Raw genomic sequence first — 24922 nt, forward strand, 5'->3', positions numbered from 1 at the left:
CATAATAGGTGCTCTTTTATAAGTTAACCATCAGAAGAAAGTCAATTAAATGCCAACCTTATCAGAAAATGCTGCCTGATCACTTGCTTCAGAAGACAAAGTGTTAGCACAGTACATTGCATTAAAGCATGTGCACAAGAACGGTTTTATCGTTTTCTGACTATAAAGTTTCTCAAAATTTTCTGTTCTGACAAATAAACTTCAGTACAAGCTTCCCATGTTATGTAATTATGTACAAAAGAATTGTGAGCATGGTCAAATATACAGTAATTATGAATAATACATTTGATATTTATGAGAGGGCACACTGATATAATATATACAATGCCATTCTAAAATTACATTTAAAAAGACAAGACTTGAGTTGATTTTTTTTCCACCCTAGTTATCGGTATCAGCAAAACCCACTATGGGTCGACCTCTAGAACATAATTTTTCATTAAAAAAAAAAAAATAATTCTATGTTAAAATTTGTACAGATATAGAGGGCAAAGTGTATATTTTAGGTGGTGTGACTAGTCAAAGATTTTTTTCTTAAGTTCTCCTTTCTACCTTCACCAATTCATTTTAAATGGTCTTGCACTTAGACAACTGTACAGTACATACATCCATGTAGTCTCAATTAATGAGGTCATAAATTCTGCATAATTATCATTTAGCAAAATGTTAAAAAAAAGAAGTATAGCATGTCATAACGCAAGGTATGTCAACTTCCCAAAAGTACTTCAAGTCAACTACATATAATATAAATTGTTCTACCTGTCAGTTTCATGATTCAAATCTGGCCAAGGTGGCTGAGCACATACACTAAAAGCAAAACCATAGCACACAGACCAAAGACGAAATGTTGGCAAGTTAAATGCCCAAAATCCTGAATGAATACTTAAGATCAGTACTTCCTAAACTTTTTTGCCATAAGTACCCCCCACAGTAAGGCTCAAGCACCCCTTCATTGACACAAAACCAAAGATGTGTACTGAAGATTAAATACAAGTTATCATTAACATTGTAATATCTTTGATTAGGGTTGTCACATTTATGAAATTTGGCTGATGATTGTCAAACAAATAACTGATAATGACAATTAATTGTCTGTTTTAGGGCCTTTACGATTAACGATTAATTGTCATACAAATTGTCATACTGCATAGGTGTATGTGCTTCATGTTAGGGCTGCACAATTAATCGAAAAACTAAATCGCGATTACGGCTGCCTCGATTATGTAATCATGAAAACAGACGATTACAGCTTTCAATTTAAGTCTGCTCCTCTTGGGTCAATGGTTTCTATTTACAACGTGTTTTTGCAGTGGTTGAGTATTCTAACGAATCACTAACGTGTCCGTTGAGCAATGAAACGGCAATGGCCAATCAGAGCCGCTTAAATTAATCCTCCGTCCTTTCAGTAATGACAACTGATCCTAATGCGCAGGTTTTAAACCATCTGAATGCCCAGATGCTTACTTTGTCCCACCTCTGTTCGTGGTGGTACATGAAAATTAATACTGAAGAAACATCACTTGACACTCGAAAAGAAGCTGTAGAACAAGAGCGAAAATCACTTTGGAATTGTTTTGGACTCATTGCATATTGCACAGCTCGCTTTGAACGTAGATGTTAAAAACACTGCAAATGAGCAACACGACAAAACTAAAATCAAGGCACAGACGCGGTGTAAATAATTGATTTATTATGCTGATTAGACAGCTTTGTTTTTAATGAGAGCATTTACGAGTGCAGAACTTTGTGCAGAGCGTCATTGAGCTTGCGTCGAAATGCAGGTCTCAAACAGCGTAAACCTGCAGTGAGTGACAGCAGTCATTGTAATGGGAGAGTCTGTCTCATTGCTCAATTTCTGTGTACAATTTATTAAAAATGTAATAAAAAAGTTTTGTCTTATGTTAATAAATAGGCCAATGTGAATTTGATTTGTACAAAACAGCAATAAAGTAATTCAGCTTAACTGTTCGAAGTTTGTTTTGGAGGTGTAGCCAACATAAAGAATATGGCATGAATAGCATATTTCAGTCTTGCGTCTGCTCTAAGACCCATTTGCCACGCAGCTGGTATTAGTAAATTTAACATTTTCATGAATCGCACAAACTCCAATCGCAAATGACTGTTTTTAATTTCCAAAGTGCAAACACTGAGGCAAAAAATGATCTAATGATGATCTTACATGAACAAGATCACCACTGAAGATCTAACGGGATGAATGGTCCCGTCTCGCCACCAAATGGCTTACTGAATGCAGTAACCCGATCAATTTAAATCGGCTGTTAATAAGTTTGAAAATTGAATGTCATATTTACTGTATGTGGACTAATAATTTTAGTAGTAATTTAGCAATAATTTATTTTATAACATAGATATCCGTTTAAAATAAGATTTATTTGGCCTAACATTAACAAATATTATTACAATATTTAATAGATGCTTAAAAGAAACTGTGGCGCATCTCATATCCACCATTGAAATCTGCTACTTTGCGACATCACGGTAATTTAATATTTTAATCGACATTAATAATCGATTACAATATCAAGGGCAATAATCGACAATTACGATTTTTGCTATAATCATGCAGCCCTACTTCATGTACAGTAGTCATTTATTCATATTTAACTTGGAATATATAAACATCTCTCATAGGAAATCTTATATCCATTTTTTTTAAATTATTCTATAAGGTTTTAAAAACGTATCAATTATATTTCCAAATACTTCTCTTTTTGGTGAACTTTAGTCTTGGTCAATTTTACATTATAATATATATGTATATACAGTTTTGCTCAAAAGTTTGCATACCCCTGGAGAACTGGTAATATACAGTGCATCCGGAAAGTATTCACAGCGCTTCACTTTTTCCACATTTTGTTATGTTACTGCCTTATTCCAAAATGGATTAAATTCATTATTTTCCTCAAAATTCTATAAACAATACCCCATAATGACAATGTGAAAGAAGTTTGTTTGAAATCTTTGCAAATTTATTAAAAATAAAAAACGAAAAAAAAAAGAAAAAACAAAAACACTTGTACGTAAGTATTCACAGCCTTTGCCATGACACTCAAAATTGAGCTCAGGTGCATCCTGTTTCCACTGATCATCCTTGAGATGTTTCTACAACTTGATTGGACTCCACCTGTGGTAAATTCAGTTAACTGGACATGATTTGGAAAGGCACACAACTGTCTATATAAGGTCCCACAGTTAACAGTGCATGTCAAGAGCACAAACCAAGCCATGAAGTCCAAGGAATTGTCTGTAGACCTCCGAGACAGGATTGTATCGAGGCACAGATCTGGGGAAGGGTACAGAAAAATTTTTGCAGCATTGAAGGTCCCAATGAGCACAGTGGCCTCCATCATCCATAAATGGAAGAAGTTTGGAACCACCAGGACTCCTAGGCCAAACTGAGCGATCGGGGGAGAATGGCCTTAGTCAGGGAGGTGACCAAGAACCCGATGGTCACTCTGACAGAGCTCCAGCATTTCTCTGTGGAGAGAGGAGAATCTTCCAGAAGAACAACCATCTCTGCAGCACTCCACCAATCAGGCCTGTATGGTAGAGTGGCCAGACAGAAGTCACTCCTCTGTAGAAGGCAAATGACAGCCCGCCTGGAGTTTGCGAAAAGGCACCTGCAGGACTCTCAGACCATGAGAAACAAAGATTGAACTCTTTGGCCTGAATGGCAAGCGTCATGTCTGGAGGAAACCAGGCACCGCTCATCACCTGGCCAATACCATCCCTACAGTGAAGCATGGTGGTGGCAGCATCATGCTGTGGGGATGTTTTTCAGTGGCAGGAACTGGGAGACTAGTCAGGATCGAGGGAAAGAAGAATGCAGCAATGTACAGAGACATCCTTGATGAAAACCTGCTCCAGAGTGCTCTGGACCTCAGACTGGGGCGAAGGTTCATCTTCTAACAGGACAACGACCCTAAGCACACAGCCAAGATAACAAAGGAGTGGCTCTGGGACAACTCTGTGAATGTCCTTGAGTGGCCCAGCCAGAGCCCAGACTTGAACCCGATTGAACATCTCTGGAGAGATCTGAAAATGGCTGTGCACCATCCAAACTGATGGAGCTCGAGAGGTCCTGCAAAGAAGAATGGGAGAAACTGCCCAAAAATAGGTGTGCCAAGCTTGTAGCATCATACTCAAAAAGACTTGAGGCTGTAATTGGTGCCAAAGGTGCTTCAACAAAGTATTAAGCAAAGGCTGTGAATGCTTATGTACATGTGATTTTTTTTTTTTTTTTCGTTTTTTATTTTTAATAAATTTGCAAAGATTTCAAACAAACTTCTTTCACATTGTCATTATGGGGTATTGTTTGTAGAATTTTGAGGAAAATAATGAATTTAATCCATTTTGGAATAAGGCTGTAACATAACAAAATGTGGAAAAAGTGAAGCGCTGTGAATACTTTCCGGATGCACTGTATGTACCATTTTTAAAGAAAACATGAGTGAGCAGGCAAAACATTTATTTTATTTCTTATGGGATTCTTATTCAACTGTAGGTTATAACAGAATGGCACAATTATAAAACAAAACATGGCAACAAAAGAAAAAAATGAAATGACCCGTTCAAAAGTCTGCATACCCTTAGCATCAATGACAGCGTGCAGTAAGTTGTCTATGAGGCCCCAAATTCTTGCAGGTGGTATAGCTGCCCATTCGTCTTTGCAAAATGCCTCCAGGTCATGCAAAGTCTTTGGTCGTCTTGCATGAACCGCACGTTTGAGATCTCCCCAGAGTGGCTCGATGATATTAAGGTCAGGAGACTGTGATGGCCACTCCAGAACCTTCACCTTTTTCTGCTGTAACCACTGGAGGGTCAACTTGGACTTGTGCTTAGGGTCACTGTCATGCTGGAAAGTCCAAGAACGTCCCATGTGCAGTTTTCGTGAAGAATGCAAATTGTCTGCCAGTATTTTCTGATAACATGCTGCATTCATCTTGCCATCAATTTTCACGAGATTCCCCGTGCCTTTAGAGCTCACACACCCCCAAAACATCAGTGAGCCATCACCATGCTTCACAGTGGGGATGGTATTCTTTTCACTATAAGCCTTGTTGACCCCTCTCCAAACATAGCGCTTATGGTTGTGACCATAAAGCTCTATTTTGGTCTTGTCACTTCAAATTACAGTGTGCCAGAAGCTGTGAGGCGTCAAGGTGTTGTCAGGCATATTGTAACTAGGCTTTTTTGTGGCATTGGTGCAGTAAAGGCTTCTTTCTGGCAACTCGACCGTGCAGCTCATTTTTGTTCAAGTATCGTCGTATTGTGCTCCTTGAAACAACCACACCGTCTTTTTCCAGAGCAGCCTGTATTTCTCCTGAGGTTACCTGTGGGTTTTTCTTTGTATCCCGAACAATTCTTCTGGCAGTTGTGGCTGAAATCTTTCTTGGTCTACCTGACCTTGGCATCAAGAGATCCCCACATTTTCCACTTCTTAATAGGTGACTGAACAGTACTGTCTGGCATTTAAGACTTTGGATATCTTTTTATATCCTTTTCCATCTTTAAAAAGTTCCATTGCCTTGTTATGCAGGTCTTTTGACAGTTCTTTTCTGCTACCCATGGCTCAGTATCTAGCCTGCTCAGAGCATCCGCATGAGAGCTAACAAACTCACTGACTATTTATACACAGGCACTAATTGCAATATAAAAAGCCACAGGTGTGGGGAAATTAACCTTTTATTGCCATTTAAACCTGTGCGTCACCTTGTGCGTCTGTAACAAGGTCAAACATTCAAGGGTATGTAAACTTTTGATAAGGGCCATTTGGGTGATTTCTGTTATCATTATGATTTAAAAAGGAGTCAAACAACTATGTGATAAATGGCTTCATATGATCACCGTCCTTAAATAAAAGACATGCATGATCAGTCATATTTTCAAAAATCAATGCCAAAATTTCACAATTTCTGCCAGGGTATGCAAACTTTTGAGCACAACTGTATGTGTGTGTATATTATAAGATTGTAAAATATCTGTCCTAAATTCTTCACTTTCACATGTCAATTTAAGTCTCTCCAATTAAACCCACTAGCCCTTATTTAGCAAGGAAGACCTTTAAGACTTTGCATGTATTTGAAAATATTTTTCTTCATTCTATCATCTCCACAGAAACAGAGTAATCAGCATCTCCTCCTCTGGGTCACTGCTTGTCATTCACACTGCACGTACCAACCGCAGTGACCAAGAACATTTGCCATTACACGATCGATAAATAAGTGAAACCGAAGTGCTTTATGTTCACTATCAAAATCTTTGCTTAGATTTTTGAGGGAGTTCGCAGGTGGTGCGTGCCTTACAGCACTTCAGACGCAGTTAAGCTTCACACGCTCCTACAGAGCTACTACAAGTCTAGTCCGTGGTCTGGTCAGTTGGAGTTCCTTCATAATGAAAACACCAGAAAATAATACACAAAGAGACCATTAATGGCATTTATATATTTGTCTTATTTGGATAGTAAAATGTGATTGAAAATTAAATTGCATAATCGTAGTTGGATCAATTAACTGCGATCAGACAATTAGCCCATTTAATAATCATGACAGGCCTACCTCTGATGTACAAAACAAATAGACAAAGTTGCAGACTACGATGTTTATTCTACAACAAAACTGGGCCATACGAGTTGTAAAACCCACAATTAGAACAGACTAATTCTGTCAATTATACAGGTGACCCTCTAACTTAATTTTTAAAATTAGTATTTTGAAATGTAACATTACAAGTTTTGCATCATTGGTCATTTTGATAGACAGTATCACAGCTTTATATTAACAGGGATAGGATAAAACCATTGGTATACTAAATATCATTCATTTGGTACCATTATTTAAAGTGGTTATGTTAATCCAAAATTTCATTAAGCTCTTTCAATCACCAAAAAGATCCAAACCTGGCTTGTGAAGAGAGTAAATGATTGGGTTACATTACATTAGTCATACTTAAAAAACAAAAACCTGGTTGGACACCTACAATAAATGCAAACCAATTCAGAAGTGCAAACCTGTACTCAAAGTTCTCCTAAACAACCTTGAATAGAACAATCTGTAAGAAAGAAAAAAAAAAACACACACACAAGACATTACCTTGGCACCCACATCCTTCAAACCCTGGTGCATGTCTCGCAGGACATCTTTGGGCTGGCGTGGTATTCCATTGTGCTCCACCTCTCTAAGCTTGCGGTGGTAATGTTCCAGCTTCCTCTGTAGCTGCTGGATGGTCTGTGCGGATTTCTGGTTCTTCTTCTCAAACACCTGCTTAATTCGAGCGCTCTGCTGTTTGTCTGCATTGTTGGCCAGCTTCAGGTACTCGGCTACATTGTCGTCTCTTGCCGTTTGTTCTATTTTGATCTGTTCTGTGAGTTTGAGGATTTTCTGCTGCAGTTGGGCGATGGCCTGCTTGGTTCGCTGAGGGTCAGGGGTGCCATCCACTGAATCCACACCATACTGACCACCATCTGAACTACATGACAGAGCGTTTGGAGATACGGCTGGGCCAGAAACCTCCAAACGATCTTGCTGTGAAAGACAAAGATTTAAAGCATTGCCAATACAATAATATATAGGGATTATTTTTCTAAAGACATTGCATTGATACTTTATATTTATTCATGTCTGCTTCATATCATTTCCTACAGTTCAATTAATGAAAAATACACAAATCTGAAAAGAAAAAAAAAAAAGCATTTATTAGTGCTGTCATAGGTGCTTCTTTAATGTGCCTTTCTGGACCAAAATGAAGGCAAGTTTCATCCACGGACCAATTACGATATTGCGATGAATCACAAAGTGCTGAATCATGACATACGTTTCACTTCATATCACGAAGTGGTTTTACAGCAATATACAGTATGACAGCTCTACTGTCTAGCCTACTCAACACGTATCTTACAAAAACAATAGTCAAGCTCAATAGTCATAGTAAAATGACATTATTATAAATTCATAAAATTCAATAGTTATCACTTTCACACAAAGAACTAAAATAAATTACCGTTATTGGCGGTTCACTTTCAATGCAGTCCATCTTGGAACCATTGCCACTTTGTACTACCTGAGCGACTACATCGGTCTCAGGTGCCGGTAACTGTTTGGACTTCTGTACCATGACATAGCCCTCAAAGATCTGAGATAATGCAGGGTATTCGTAACTCACTGATAAAGAATGGCACACTCCACCACAGTATCAATTGTGAAAGAAAAAAAGGAAACCAACATTTAAACAACTGAAGAGTATTTCAGGTATATTTTCAGGTACTTTTTTTTACATAATATTTTTAAGTAAGCTTTGATCATGTGAAATCTTTAGTACGATCTTGCAAGGAAATGAACTCTCTCCCTCCACCTACTGACAGGCGAAACCCGATTATCATTGATATGGCTTTTACTGATCGTAGGTAAGACAGCTAGAGTGATCCAAGCATCCTTTAATGCATGATTATAAATTAGCAACAGACCTCCAACGGCATTGCTCTATTGTGTATAAACCAATTATTGTCAATAAGGTCAAATGTTTACTGCAAATTATTAGTTTCCCTATTTGCTGTGTAACTGATATAAGACACAGGTTAATTTATCTATATGGGCATGCACATAGAAGGAAAACTAGGTGAACTGATCACATTGCCAACAGCCCATTTGATAAGACCCAGACGATACCTGTGGACTGCGCCTCTGCCATTACACTTGACTTATGTTGAATTTTTCACACCTAACTAGTCAAGAGTTCTGTTTGATTAACCAAGAGTTAAAGCCCCTTTAGTTAAGCTAACTCACTGACAAAATATATTAGACTCAAGTTTCACTGAAAACAACATAGTCTAGCATGCAGCTAAAGCTCAGAACAACCAAATCTAGGGAAATAACTTTGCACTAAAGATTCAACTGTAAAGACAGATAGGGGCTTGCAGATGGAAAACATCTCTCTACTACTATTTTTCAACTTAAAATTAAGGCAGCATACTGCCCCTTGCGGATCCACCTAAACACCCCCCAATAGGCTCAAAGAGTGGTCTGAAATAAATGGCAGGGCTTATGTTTGAACACTCCCTTGAGATGAACATTGTGGATGGTCCCGAAAAACTCAACAAAAGGCGAGTTGAATCACTTTGGCAGACAAAGATCCTTTAGTGTATCTGGTGGAAATGCTTAGCTTTTGAAAATGGCATTCCTAAAAGGATAGTACTATGAAATGCAAGCATAATTACCCTCAAGACATAACACAGACGTCTTAGTCAACATTTCTCTTGGTAAAATACAGAGCTGTACTCTTGGCTATTTTGAGTGAGCAGAAGCAGCTAAAATACAGCTGATAATAGAGAGCTGTGCAGAAGAGTAACTGGTTTTGTAAAAATCCGAACTGCGGTTCTAAATAAAGTTGCTGCACTGGTCATGCAAGAGCAAACTTAACCTTGACTGAATCCTTGAGGACACGAGAGAAAAACAGTTTCCCGGATCCCACATATTGGTTGGGACAATAAAAGGGGACAAAAAGGCACTGGTTTTTAGTTTATACCTACAGAAGCACTGTGAACTAAAGTGCACCCAAAGACTTGGCTAAATATAGCAAGGCTTAGAGAACATAGTGACCTGCCACACAAGCTTCCTGACCTGTGAACACTGAAAGAAACCTCCAGGATTGATGGACAAGTTGACAGACACAAACAGCATGCAAAAGAATGCGGTCTACACAGATTAGTCAAATTTAAATTTGACTGCATGTTACATTTAAATAACCTACTATCACATACTAATGAGTTTCTGGAAGATCAAATCTAACCTTATATAACAATGTTATGCAAGCAGAGCCATTGTAATTATGTTTTCATAGGATTGTATGATTTGTCTACAAAATATTACAAATGATAAGATTAGGGGGCCTGGGTAGCTCAGTGGTAAAAGATGCTAGCTACAACCCCTGGAGTTTGCTAGCTCGCTAGTTCGAATCCCAGGGCGTGCTGAGTGACTCCATCCAGGTCTCCTAAGCAACCAAATTGGCCCAGTTGCTAGGGAGGGTGAAGCCTCCACACGCACTATGTCTCCGTGGCAATGCGCTCAACAAGCCACGTGTTAAGATGCGTGGGTTGACGGTCTCAGACGCGGAGGCAGCTGGGATTCGTCCTCCGCCACCCGGATTGAGGCGAATCACTATGCGACCACGAGGACTTAAAGCGCATTGGGAATTGGGCATTCCGAATTGGGTGAAAAGGGAAAAAAAAAATCTCATAATTTACTCTACTTCATGTCGTTATAAACCCGTATGACTTTCTTCCTTGTGCAGAACACATGAGATATTTTAATTAATATAGTGGTCTGACTACTCAGTACAATGGCAGTTTATGGTGACTCACTTGAAAGTCTAAAAGGATTCAATACCAATAGATCATGTCACTCGTGCATCATATTCCAAGTTGTCTGAAGGCATACATTTCAGGGTTGCTTCAGTCATTTCAGTGCAAATTTTGACATCCATTGCAGGTTCATGAGCACTATAAGAGAACACCTCCTTCTATTCTCCACAGGAGATCATACGAGTTTGAAATGGCATGAGGATGAGTAAATTATGATAGAATTTTTGGGATAACTTTCTCTTTAAAACGATGGGAGATGGTTACCAATGAAATCGTGAGATATATATCCACAGCCGGGCAGTGCTCAGAAATATGGTTCGGTAGAATCACGAGTGACACGAGTTTGAGTCCCGACTTGAGGTCCATTTCAGATCCCGTACCCCCTCTTCTCCCCTGCCGTCTCCCACTATATTATCAAATAAAAAAAGCCCCTATAAAGTTCATGTGGTACTCACCCGTTCAGTCTCCTCAGTGGAGTGGTACCCAGAAGTCAGCAACATGTCTGCCAAAGCCGGGCTGCTGGGTGTATCTGTGGTGGAGGAGGAGCGTGGCCGCCCTGCCTGCAGCAAGGTCTCCTGGGTGCTGCGCCTGTGGATCTGGGGGCTGCCTTTCTGGGGGGGCTCCCCTCCCCCCCCTGCCTTGCTGCGGCGGCTCTGCAGGCTGGTCCCTCTCTTCATTATGGGGGGGCCTCGAATCTGCTGCAGCACGCGGCTCAGAGCTGCAGGGGGTGTGGAAGCATGGAGGTCAGAGTTAGGGGCGCAGATCGTAAGGGCTGGCGCTTCCCCCAACTCTGGCCCCGCTTCGGGAGGCTCAGGGATGGGGCCTGTGGAGGAAGAAGCAGAGTCGTGCGGCGAGACGGACGAGCGTCTGCGTTGAGGTTGGAAGAACTGCTTCAGACCATGGCCCAGCGCACCCATGTTCTCCAAGGCATTGTGGGTAATTTTGGACAAGCCGTGATCAGGCTCGGATGCCCTCCTGCTCACCTCCCGCTCTGCTCGACCCCCAGAGTCTGGCTCCTCCACCCCAGGCTGCTCGCTACCACCCTGGTCCATCAGGAGGCACCAGTCTCACTCAGAGGGTCAGCACAGGAGTGGGCTCTAGCTAAGCCCCACCCCCACCACCCCTCTGATAGGCCGATTCAAAAGCCAGGAAGCAGAGGGTGGTAGCAGTCAGGTGGACTCCGAGTGCATACATGCATCTGTGCTTTGGCGTAAAGTCATGCTCGTCTACCACAGAGGGAAAATAAAATGGATTATGTCATGCAGCTGTATGCGATGGAACACAAGCAACAACTACATTAGTTCAAATTAAACCTGAAGTGTGTAACTGTTTCGCTGTCAAAATACCTCCCCCAGCTTAATATGCAGAGACAACTTAAAGTAACCCATTCGTAGGTTGATTTCCTCAAACTTGTCTCTATGGTGCTACAAAATTTGCTGTTGGAGCGACCCATTAAAGCAACACTGACTCAATCAATGGTGTGAGTTGGGGGAGGGAAAAGCTGTTTGTTCGATCAGCAGCAGACATGGGGGAGTATTCTAGAAAGCTGTTTGAAAATGTTCATTTTTGCATTTCTGTTTGGTGGCACTGGTGGTGCAGAAATTACACACTTCAGCTTTAAGTCACAACAGCAGCGCATTGGTTGGCTTAGAGGCAGGAAGATGAGGTTGATATTTTTAAATTTGGCCTGTTGTAGATGGATTAAATTTCATTTCATGATGTCATTAAAAGTCAATAAAATTATGACAACAAAGGTCATGGATTAAAAAAAGCCACGCCTTCATGGTTCTGAGCCAACCAACTAAAACTACAAAAGCAATATCACTTTAGCAGACTACTAGCGGTCTACAAACATGGGTGTTGCCAAGCGAATGAGGTATGACAAAACTACAAAGAAAACAGGAGGGTACTAATTTCTGAAATGCTCATAGGGTCACTGGGTCAACTTGTCTTTAGAGCACTTTGACACCACAGAGGTATTTGCCATTTTTATTAGAACAATATTTTCCACACTTCAGTTTGCAGTGACCCACTAAATGTCAGACCCTTTAAGTGAAACTCATTGCAGAAATTTCTTAATAAATCCTTATCAAATCCCTTGAGGATAAGGTTAAAAGCACACACACAAAGCTAAGGCCAGCAGAGGATTCAGCATGACAATGAGTGATGGGTTTGGCATTGTTAAACACAGAAGTGAGCTTAGGCGGGGTGTCAAACACTCAGTGGTAATCACCCTTTGGAGCGGAGGCAATACTACAGCCCCATATGGCATCTCAGCCAATCATTTATCCATCAAGTGCAACTCCTCTAAAACTTAAAGCCTATTCATTTCAATCATTATTGGATTAGTTTAAACAAACACAGAATGCTGGAATTCTCACTCACTTATGGATAGTATTAAATAATATGTTGAAAGATAAAAATTGATCAGAACAATATGATATGCAGTAACTTCAGGTTCAGAGAGAGATGAACAGTGCCTCCTACCATTAGTCCAGCCTGGCCTCCGCAGTTTCACAGTTCAGGGTTGGCTGTGGAAGAAAATGGTTGTCACTATCAGACTGGATTCAATCCAATATGACACACAAGGATTGCAGACACAACATATTGTCTAACAAAACTCAATTATACACATTCAGAGCAATGATAAAGATTCAAACATTGACAACAGGGTGGGCTCAAACTTGGATTTTAACAATTATTTTGGTAGCAGATTTTCTCATTTTGAATAGCCATTACCGGGAACATTAATATTCTGATTAAACCATTAGATGACATGGTTAAGGATGTAACTGTTTCAAGGAGAAGCGATCCATCTACAGGAGTCTGCAGTTGCGTGCAAGTGCGTTTATTTCATTGTTTTACTTTGTTGTAGAGTAGTATTCATTGCTAGACTTGTGCCGTTTGTTTACTGTGTTGAACTCGCATCGCTTAAACGTGTGGGTGTTTGTGCTAAATTTTTTTGACTTCACTGCTAGATTTAGAGTTGTTTGTCTATTGTGTGTAAAACTATAGTTGTTTTTAGTGGGTCTATAAACAGTGCTTTACTTGTTTTAGAGTATTATTTATTGCTAAAGTTTAGCATTGTTTGTGGTGTACTGAAGTTGCGTTTGTCCAGCTTTACAGCTTGTTAGCAGACTGTACATATTTGATGTGAATGCTGACGTGGAAGTGGTAGCCCTCGTGTAAACCCCTCCTCGTGTGAAGACCTGATGGTCTTCACACAAGTGAGTCTACCTGTGCGAGTTCACCAAGCAAGGACACCGACAAGGCACCACTCACCATAACACTTAAGTATCATTTAATTGTATTTATTCTCTTATATTTTCCTTCTACATTCTAATAGGTCTACTTCACGAATAACATCCCTGTTATCAGTTACAGACAGTTTACACAATATAGACGCAAGACAACGCAACCAACACAACATACGGCCACTCTGCACATCAGCGCCTGATCCGCTCTTTTTCAGTGGGACTCTGGAACTGCCAGTCAGCTGTGAACAAAGCGGACTTCATTCCAGCCTTTGCCACACAGTCCACCCTCACATTAACAGAAACATGGATACATCCAGAGGATACAGCAACACCCGCTGCTCTCTCCAACTTCTCACACCCCTCAACACATCGGTAGGGGCGGGGGAACAGGTTTGCTCATTCAAAACAACTGGACATTTTCACCACACTCCTCTCTATGTAACAATACTTCTTTGAATTCCATGCTATTACTACAATGCAACCCACAAAAATCCATGTTGTTGTTGTTGTTGTTGTTGTTGTTATCTATCGCCCTCCAGGTCAGCTGGTAAACTTTCTGGAGGAGTTGGATGTCCTGCTGTCCTCCTTCCCAGAAGATGGTAGGCCACTTGTGGTTCTTGGAGATTTCAACATACACCAAGACATGCCCCAGGCCACTGAACTTCATGCACTTCTGGCCTCGTTTGACTTGGAAAAACTAGGCACTACAGCACCTCACAGATCAGGCAACCAGCTGGACCTCATTTTTACACCTAAATGTACCAACTCAAATGTTCTTGTTACTCCGTTACATGTCTCTGATCAATACTTTGTTCAATTCAACATGACTCTCCCATCTATATTAAAACAGACTCTGCCTTTGGTTTCCTTTCTCCTTCACCCTCACGCCTTTCCACTGTGGTCTCTACCTCTTCCCACACAAAACTTATTTTCCACCCTGGATGTAAACACTGCCAAAGACACACTAAGCTCTACTTTAACAACCTGTCTAGACAGCATCTGTCCTCTCTCCTCTAGGCCAGAGCGTATGACACCACCCAGCCCCTGGCTCTCTGATGTCCTTCGTGAACATCAGACTGACCTCAGGGTGGCTGAGAGGAGATGGCGGAAATCTAAAGATCCAGCAGATCTGGGTAAGTACCAGTCTCTGCTTGCAAATTTTTCAGATAGTGATAAATTTGCAAAACGTCCTATTACCAGAACAAGATCAACAGCACCACAGACACTCGCAGCTTGTTTAGAACATTCAACACTTCTCGGTCCTCCCCCTCCACCACCTGCCACATTACTGACAGTAGATGTCTTCGCCACATTTTTTACTAATAAAGGTTACAGCCATCAACAATACATTCTCAGCACCACACCCTGTCAAACACCCGCCTCCTGTATGCAGCTCTTCGGTCTCCATGTTCTCTCCTCTGACTGACACTGAGGTCTCTAAACTCCTCTCCAACCACCCCACCAACTGTTCCCTTGACTCCATTCCTTCCCACCTTCTCCAGGCCATCTCCGTCCATCCTACCTGCACTCACTCACATAATTAACACATCTCTACTTACAGGCATTTTTCCCACTACATTTAAGCAAGCTCGAGTAACCCCACTGCTGAAAAACCTGCACTTAACCCTACACAAGTAGAACACTACAGACCAGTCTCTCTCATCCCATTCATGGTGAAAACACTTGAAAGGGCAGTTTTCAATCAGATCTCTGCCTCTCACATAACAAGCTGCTGGTTGACAATCAGTCAGGCTTCAAAAGTGGACACTCCACCGAGACTGCCCTGCTGTCTGTCACAGAGTCGCTGAGACAGGTGAGAGCTGGATCCAGATCATCCGTCCTGATTCTATTGGACCTTTCTGCAGCCTTTGACACAGTCAATCATCAGATCCTACTCTCCACCCTCTGTACTCTGGGCATCACAGGAACTGTGTTTGACTGGTTTAATTCCTTTCTCAGGTAGGTCCTTCAAGGTAGCCTGGAGAGGTGTCCAAGTCACATCAGCTACTTACTGGGGTACCTCAGGGGAGGGACACACACACACACACACACACACACACCTACATTCCCACCAGAAGCCTGCGGTCGGCTAAGGAACAGCGCCTTGTACCAGAGGCACCAAAACACTTCCCCGGACTTTCGGTTTCATCGTACCACGTTGGTGGAATGACCTTCCCTACGCCATCCGTGAAGCTGACTCACTTAGTCTTCAAAAAACAGCTAAAAACACATCTTTTCCATGAGCACTTAACCAGTCACTTAAAAAAAAAATAATAATAATAATTCTTGTTGCACTTTAATCTGTCTTGAATACTATTCTGATACTAGTGAAACTTTGTAATATAGCATTTTTTGTACCACCATCTCCTTAAGATGATTAGCTTATAATGTATTCCTCTTTTGTAAGTGGCTTTGGATAAAAGCATCTGCCAAATGAATAAATGTAAATGTTCATGGTTTCACAATATACCCGTTTTAAAATGGACAGTTATCGTACCATTGAAATTCTCATTGACGGTATTGCGTGAATATAAAAGACAGATTTTTTCAGAACTTCTCTAAAATCCTAATACGTTTTTATCATCAAGACAGAATCAGTAACATTCACAGAATCAATAAACTTGGAGATAAAATAAATCTTTAAATTGCACTTTCATGTTACATTCAACTGTCACTCAGTTTTAAAGGTGACATGCAGGTGTCGCAAGCACAGCACGAGCGCATCATACAGACATGTCCGAACCTGAACCTTTATTTCCGCTACCAAAGCGTTTGTCTGGGATTACTTTGGGCATGTAAAAGACCCATGAGGCACCATCAATGTCGATGGTTACCCAGTCTGTAAAGTTTGTTGCAAAAAGTGGCGGACAGGCAGGAAACACTTCAAACCTTAAGAACCACCTCCATGAGCACCATCCCACAGAATTTCCAGAGGTGAATGCAAGTGGAAATACAGTATAATAAATTATAGCCCCGGTTTCATCAAACATCAGATGTAATGTAGTTTTACATCACTTGTAATGACTAGGTAGGCTAATGTTTATGATTGGTCACATTCACAAATGCAGCAAACGGATTTAAGCACTCGTTCAACATAATGCACCAACTGTTTGTTCATTTGCCTAAGTGCAGCGCAACAGCAGGCCAACTATTTATTTGTAAAACATAGTACTAAATAGGGTTTACAAAGTGCATGGCTTTTGGTGTGCAGGAAATTGACAGTGAAACTGTGGCAGAAAATTGACAGTATTGGACAAAATACCAATAAATAAACTGTAAATAAATATATTTTCAATAGTTATAGTTTAGAATTTAACTAAAATCACAAATGCAATAAATTACCGAATGCATACAAATGCATATCTGAAATGTTAACCTGGGCAATTCCATTTCATAAATCATAAAATATTTTAGTTCTAATACTCTGACTACTGTACATGTTGCGATTTATTTTTATTTTTTTATCTTGTCGGATGAAGACAGTGCCCTGATGTTCAAGATCAAAAATTAAAAGATTAAAGTTGAAGAAATCCAATATAAAGTTCAAGAATTGGTTATAACTGAAACATGTGTTTGACATATTTCATAACCAAATATTAAACTGCAAATTTTATCATCAATGCACCTCAATACCGTAATACCATGGCAATTTGTGACCGTTACCATACCGTGAAAATGTCATACCGTTATACCCCTAGACTCGGTATACTGCCTGATTCAGAAAATAACTTATAAAATTTTCGCACACTCATTTCGCAAACTGCCGTGTGCAAATATTGCATTAAACCATTAAAAAGTCTACAACAAATCTGTTCGACAGAGCCCATAGTGTGCTCTCCGCATTCTCTAGAGGTTTCAGGTGGGTTCAATCGAGATTCGTTAAGGCTGACAGTGAAGCTCAGGCTTAAGAAGGGCCTCAGATAGACAGAATAACAGCCTGCCCTAATCCTCTTTATTCAGCTTACTTCAACACACATGAACCTTCTTACTGCACTACCACATCACTCAGTCTATAATTATATCAACTCTTACTATCACTGGCTTCCAACTCTTCATGAATGCAAGCCTCACCTCAACTTATTGAGTGTTCTGGGAAGTATGCAAATGTTTCTTACCCTTCACAAATAGCAAGCATTCCCAAATACAGTCTTGTGAATGTAAACCCCAAACATGCCATGATCAACCATCCATGGCCAAACAGAAAATCTGAAACATGTTTACATCGGTCCAAACCTGAGCCATACACCTAACCAGAGTGCAGCAAACAAACCCTGACCTCATTTAGTTCAGAAGCATAGTATCCAACACATGTGGGAGTGGCATGTGAGCAAGGTGACACGCAGTGCTGTGAATGAACTGTTGTGTATGTGAAGCCATACCCGGAGAGGAGTGTTGATTTGTCTGTGTCCTACATGCATAATTAAACAGACGAGTGACAGAGTGACGCACATGCCTGGCACAGCTATTCTACAACACAATCATATTCAACACAACAGCAGTCTGACAAGCCAAGCACACACCCAAGAACACTCTAGGGTGTTGTCACACCTGTTATATCTAGAGGTGTTGCAGCCCATAAAATAAATGTATAAATAATAGCTTGAGGGACTTGTGAGCAACATTCTTGTTACAGCCCATCCTAGTATTTAAGAGTTGACTCTCCTGCATCACATAACGGCAGAAAGTATCACGACGTGGCAATCGCAGGTATGCGAGTTGTACGTATGCCCATTAAAAATTAGTCTTGTAATGTGCAAGCCTAATCTTAAACTTGATCTTTTTTAATCTCTGGGATGACACAGCGAATCACTTTTTTTTTTTTAAATTCAATAGCAAATTTTGTACATTCTAAACAATTCTATAGTGTTTTGATTGGGGGGGGGGGGGGGATACACAAACAGAAACACATGCGCACTGTTAAAAATCAGTTGGAATCAAATAATAAAAATCACATCTTTTAATTTTTCTGCCCGGCCTTAGCATAATTACGGAAGTGAACAATGTTATTTGCATAAAGTGTGGGAATTGAAGATCGGATTTATATTCGTTTGGCAGAGACACATTGATATGATCAGGTGTAAATGGAATGAGCTTATTCAATCGGATAGCAATCCAATCAGTGACAAAGTGTAAATGGGCCCATAGGGTTCCTGGAATACAGCAAAAAGTGCAATACAAACAACATACAAGAATAACCAGAGATGTGAGGCTTATTTTAAAAAGGAATTCCAAAGTAAATGACTAATTACTTAGTAACAATCTGAATGCATTTAGTTACTTGTGGATCAAATAAAGGCCACATTTGCAAATAAAAGGTAAAAGCAATGTCAACAGGATTATTTTTTTTTATTTTTTTTTACATAAAAGGTCTTCAAATCAATGTTCTCAAAAGTGGCAATTGCAAGGAGTTGGGTTGGTACATGTATTAATGGTTAAAGCATACAGTATTGGACTCGAGACCAGGGTGGTGTTGTGAGAGAGATGTTATTTGCTCGGTCCTGAGGGGAGACCAGACACTAGGTGCTCGGAAGTCTAAGAAAGCCAAGCAGGAAAAAAAAAAAAAAAAAAAAGGTCACAAACCATTTCAATGACAGTGGCGGACAGATCTGACACCATCAGCAATCCTGAGAACAAAGAGCAACTTATGTAACACAAGTAACTTATTTTAAATCTGTAAACATTTTTAAATATTCTATGCCATCTTAAATTGCCATTAATTCAAGCATTTTAAAATAATTAATCAACCAACAATATATTTAAATGTCATATTTCAAAATACATGCAGTTGTATCAACAGGATTTTGTCAAGAAAAATGATTCGTGGCAAGCATACACAGACACACCTTCAAAAACCACTGTATTTTCTTTGTCTGAAATAGGTCAGCTTATTCTCTCTCACTCTCTCCCTCACTCCTCTTCATATAGCTTGCCAAGGTCACATCACTCGGAGTCTGTATGTGTGTGCCTGTCTTTGAGCAATAATACACTCCACTACAGTAAAAGACATCCAGGACACTAAGCACAATAGTGGCGTTATCCAGTATTATCCATTCATCAATCTGGCAGCATATTTAATATAGTTTCACTTGCAAAATATTTCACTGTGAAACAAAGTAACAATTATTCTTCCTGTGCCTGTACAAAATAGGTGATGATGGACATAAGCAACTCTCCATACCTTCAGTCCCAGTCATCAGTAGGCCTTCTCAGTCTTCTCAACATAGAAAACTGATATGGTGGATAAATCTTAGAGGTAATCCAAAACGGTCTCTTCTGCACATAGACGATGACTGTCCCTCAGTGATGGGCAAGCTGTCTTCTTGACACTTCAGTTAACTTGCCCCCATAAATGTAGGAATATCACATGCTGGAAAAAGTTAAAAGGCATATATTTCAAGAAAGACAGTCACATTACACTTCACTTCTGTTCAAAAGGTATCTGAATGCGGGAGACCGGAAATGCAAGCAAATGCGAATGCACTACTCTGCGGAGGAAGTTCAAGTTCTGTGAACTCTGAACTGCAAATCCGGATGACAAGACGACGTGTGCACCGTAGATCGAAACGTAACACACTGATCTCTTGAGTAAATTCAAAACAGACATTTGAAAGCTGCATGAAACCGTTGAGGAGAATCCACATATGATCAGAAAAAGATGTGTACATGGCCACACTTAGCCTACACCTTGTATTAACGTGCAATGTCTTTTCAGATCCGGATTGTGTCTGGATATTCTTTAGCTGGATTGCATTTACACCTGGCAGTCATACAGAGCCAATCAAAGAAACCTCAACTGTAGCGTAACCTCATCACATGATTAATAACTTACGTAGTCGTACTGTAAACTATCCAGATAACAAAAACGCATTTGCATTTACACTTTTGAATGTGGTCAGAATATGTCCCTGACCACCTCTAAACGCATTTTCAGTGTTCCAATCACAATGTGTCTTCGGCACATTTACACATGGCATTTAATGTGGTCAAGTGCTATCCGATAGCGATCCGATCACCAAAAACGCATTTCATGCAAGGTGTAAATGGGGCCTCTGTGGAGTTTAAGTGGAGCAGCAGAAATAGTTAACCTTGTGTAAACTGGTCATGTGCATATTTAGCTTTATGGCAAGCTTAAATGCAATTTCTTGCCCTTTTACATGCACCTGTACCAGGCATGGTTTTATATATTTTTATTTATTTTTTTTAATCAAGAAAACCCATATTACATCTTTCTGGCTCTCCCGCTCTCTAATAACAACTTGGATTTCAGGGCAAAGATGTAAGACTACTGCAAAAATCTTATTCCTGGTGAGAATTTTTGTATTGTTATCCTGTAAAAATATCTAAAAACCCTTGATATATTTACTTTATCTTGTTTAAAGTAACACTGCATAAGTTGATTTTTTTTCTCTTTTTTTAGAGAGAAAGAGAGAGAATACAGTAATGTAAGTGTATTTTGTCTTACTGTAGGTTTTCACTTGTTCCAAAACAAGTCAGTGCTAAAGTAGTAATATAACTAAAGTATATAGATCACATTACTGACCCAGAGTAATCTAACGGAACACATTACAATTTACCTTTTACAGCATGTACTGTATTCCACTCCAGATTACATTTTAAAAGTAACCCTTTCCAACCCTACATATACTTTTCCGTTGTGATGTCTGAAATAATTTTGTGTGCTCATAGCCAAGTGTTATCAGGCCTTGTGCGGTAAAACGCCAACAATTGTTGATTTCTAGATATGGTTTGAGGAAATACTGCCTTGTCAAGAAACAAGAAATGTTTGCACATTGACATACCATAGGAATAGATTCTCAAATATCACTGGTTTTACTTTTGAGTAGTGGATCGCTCACTGTCTAACAACGAAGCTGTGGTGGGCACACAGACCCAGATGCTCAAAACAAAAAAATTAAACACATCGTCAAAAACTGATAAACATGACTGGCTATGTGTATGAAGCTAACAAACACTGTCCTCTCTCGTCTTGCCAGTAAAACTCGAGTGTCACTGACAGATTTAAGAAATGACACGTAACACGGGGGGGTTAAACATCAATACAAACTCATTTGACTATGTGAGACCAACGAATGTGCCCCAGGGCTAAATTAATCTGACCATTTTCATGAACTGCCCGTTAAAACAGTCGTTAGCTGAGTTAGCTGCCCGGCTAGCTGGTAGATGGACGGTTTACGCCCAACCCAGGCTAATACTATTAAATGGTCGATACAACGCACCGCTGCACACTAATCAGCCGAGACTAGAGTAAAAACATGAGAAACATTACACTTAAAGCACTCAAGCGGAAGGAAGAACAACAAACCATTAAAACCCGTGTGCCAGTTACATTACAAGCTGTACGTTAACGTCTGTCAATGATATTTACAGACGCCCAACATCATCAGATCAAGCGAGTAAGCATGTTTGGGTGGCACCAAGCAATTTGAGTGGAGGATCTTTGAGCACCATACACTAAAACAGCATATCTTTTGGTTTAGGAGCGGTTAGCAGTGAGATTGGTGTAAATGAAGGTTTTGGTGATGTCTGACCTGCTGCACCTGATCTCGCAGCGTGCTCGAGCTCCAGGCGGACAGCGCAGCTAGTCTGCTAACGTCACACAGGCTAAAACCGACTAGCTCGCGAACAGCTCAGCCAACAAACTGACCGACTGTGCCCAGCCTCGCAATCCAAACTCTTAACATATAAGCGGCGGCTTCGCGTTACTACGTACCGCGTTGTAAATGTATTGCAGGCAAAACCATATGCATTTTGTAATTACAACTTACATGAGCGCTGAGAGAGAATTGTGCTGATGCCCGTTGAAACACTCCCACGGTGACGTCAGCGGCGCGCGCACAACGCGTGGCACGATGTGATGGAATCATTTGTTTATTTTGTTAGGAAAATTCCATATACATAAAAAGAAGTGGGCTCAATGTAAACCAAATTTTGCACATTTTATAAATGACTTTAAATTATATGTAAATCTCTTGGAACAAACAAAAAACAAAAAAGCACTGAAAAAATGTAATGCTCTGAAAGCATTGAAATGTATGTAATTTTCTTCCTATTTTTTCTCTCTCTCTGGCAGCTAATGTTAATTTGATTATGTGGATATGTAATACCTCTTGTTCTTGTGGCACTTAATCAATAAAGCATTATTAAAAAAAAACACAAAAAAAAACGATGTGATGGAATCGACTACATTGAAGACAAAAGCAGAATTTGTTTCAACTGTCTCAGCAAGGTGGAATCGTGCTTTAAATAAGAGCTCAACATTGTCAACGTCACCACTGTGACGAGAACGGTTGCTTTCCCCCACCGCATGGCAAGTTATTATACTCACGCAAACATAAAATCACTATAATTATTACAACAAACTAAACCACAAAGGTTTGAGTTTGTCACCACACACTGCATTATTTATACTCACATTTGAATTGAAGATATTGTTTGACCAATCAAATGTGAGTTCATCATTCAGCTTGTGTATCATTAAGTTAAGAGTCTACAGGAGAGGTGCCAAAATGCAGAAACATTTGTGTCTTCTTTATGATAGAAATCCATCTGGTATATTTAATGTTTTACAATTGGTACTTTTAATTAAACACTAGAACAGGCTAATGTCACAATGCTGAACCACCTGAGTATAAATTCACATTTATACAGAGTTTCTAGAAATTACAATATAGCCTACTTATTTTATAAAACAATATGCATTTTATATAGTACAAGTGCAGTAAATTATAAGTGTCACAAAACTTAAAGGGTACATATTGGGCGATTATTATTTTTCTAATAAAAATGTATGTGTCATCTAAAAATACTCCTGACAAAAATGTATGAAAAGATGTTTGATTTGACAGATATGAGCCAATACATTTTTCAGTGTGATCCATAATGCCAAATTGACCTGTATCTTGTTAGGTGCAATATCCAAAGTTTTTTTTTTTTAAATTATTACCAGTTTTATTGATTCCATATAACATATATAATAATAATAATAATAAATAACAAAATATTTAGAATCACATTATATTATTTACAACCCCCCACCCAACACGAACAGATACCCCAGTGGTCAAACGTAATTGACGAAAACACACAAAAAAAACAATAAAACAGTAGAAAATATTTAGAAATACATAATGGAAAGCATACGTTCAAAAACAAAGAGGCTACAACACACACATTTAAAACAACACATCTTCCTCCGCTGCCCCCTCCCCGAGAGCCCTCCAAAAAGGCCAAATAGCCACCCCACCTCCTGATGAACATATCCATGTTGCCTAGCCTTCTATATGACAACTCTTCCAAAGCCGCTACCCTGCCCATCTCCTCCTACCACTCACGAAACAGGGGGCTCCGGTTGACTTCTGCAATATCCAAAGTTTGAACACATGAACATCAGAACAATGAGGACACAACACATTTTAAATTTCCAGTGCAAGGGGTGTGCCATTACAAAAATCCTAAACTAATCAAGGAAGTTGAAGCTTGACACCAACTGTATCCACAGCATTCACACAATCTATTCACATTTGAAGTTATAATTTTCCAATATGTTTGAATTCCAATAATGTCCACTTTGGACTATATTTTCACATAGTGGTCGCATAGTGATTCAGTCCGGGTGGCGGAGGACGAATCCCAGTTGCCTCCGCATCTGAGACCATCAACCCATGCATCTTATCAAGTGGCTTGTTGAGTGCGTTGCCACAGAGACATAGCGGCAACCACGCTCAACTCACCACGCCCACAGAACGAACCACATTATGGCTATCACGAGGAGGTTACCCTGTGTGACTCTACCCTCCCTAGCAACCGGGCCAATTTGGTTGCTTAGGAGACCTGGCTGGAGTCACTCGGCACACCCTGGGATTTGAACTAGCCAGCGTCTTTACCACTGAGCTACCCAGGCCCCATTGTCTTTGTAACTTGACAACTGCCTGCATCATCTTGGTTTTAGGATGGACTTAACAATGAATAAACTGCTATCAACTGCAGTCCAATCGAACTGCAAGTAACACTCCTCTGACCTCTGTTTGCATATCTCCATTGCATTGAATACATAGATGATAAATAACTAACTAAATCACTGTAAGAAATATTGTGCTAGTTTTACTCAAAATTGGAGGCAACTATTTGCATCAGCTTTGAGTATTTTGAACTTAAATTTTAGTTTGACATATTAGATTTCACATGTAATGCCAACTCAAACTTATCAATTTACAGGCCTTTTTATATATATATATATAAAGACAATAGTTATCTTGTTGGGAACTACCAT

At 39.9% G+C, this 24922-nt stretch overlaps 1 protein-coding gene across 9 annotated transcripts in view; it reads right to left on the reverse strand.

The window, feature by feature from the left end:
- Positions 1-22495, reverse strand: part of LOC127427949 (transmembrane and coiled-coil domains protein 1-like) — a 34929-nt gene extending 12434 nt beyond the window's left edge. The window contains exons 1-8 of one of the 9 annotated variants that reach the window (XR_007895006.1): positions 22182-22403; positions 19811-19999; positions 19476-19601; positions 19213-19256; positions 12863-12906; positions 10831-11601; positions 8020-8151; positions 7113-7544 (exon numbers count right to left, since the gene is read on the reverse strand). Coding sequence is in view for 8 of the 9 variants with exons in the window: in XM_051675917.1 (XP_051531877.1) it covers positions 7113-7544; positions 8020-8151; positions 10831-11427 (1161 nt within the window). In the remaining variant the exon portion in view is untranslated. The other 8 variants (XM_051675917.1, XM_051675919.1, XM_051675923.1 and 5 more) reach the window with 8 other exon arrangements.
- Positions 22496-24922: the final 2427 nt, after the last annotated feature.

The sequence above is a fragment of the Myxocyprinus asiaticus genome, chromosome 37 (genome assembly GCF_019703515.2).
Source record: "Myxocyprinus asiaticus isolate MX2 ecotype Aquarium Trade chromosome 37, UBuf_Myxa_2, whole genome shotgun sequence".
Taxonomy (NCBI): domain Eukaryota; kingdom Metazoa; phylum Chordata; class Actinopteri; order Cypriniformes; family Catostomidae; genus Myxocyprinus; species Myxocyprinus asiaticus.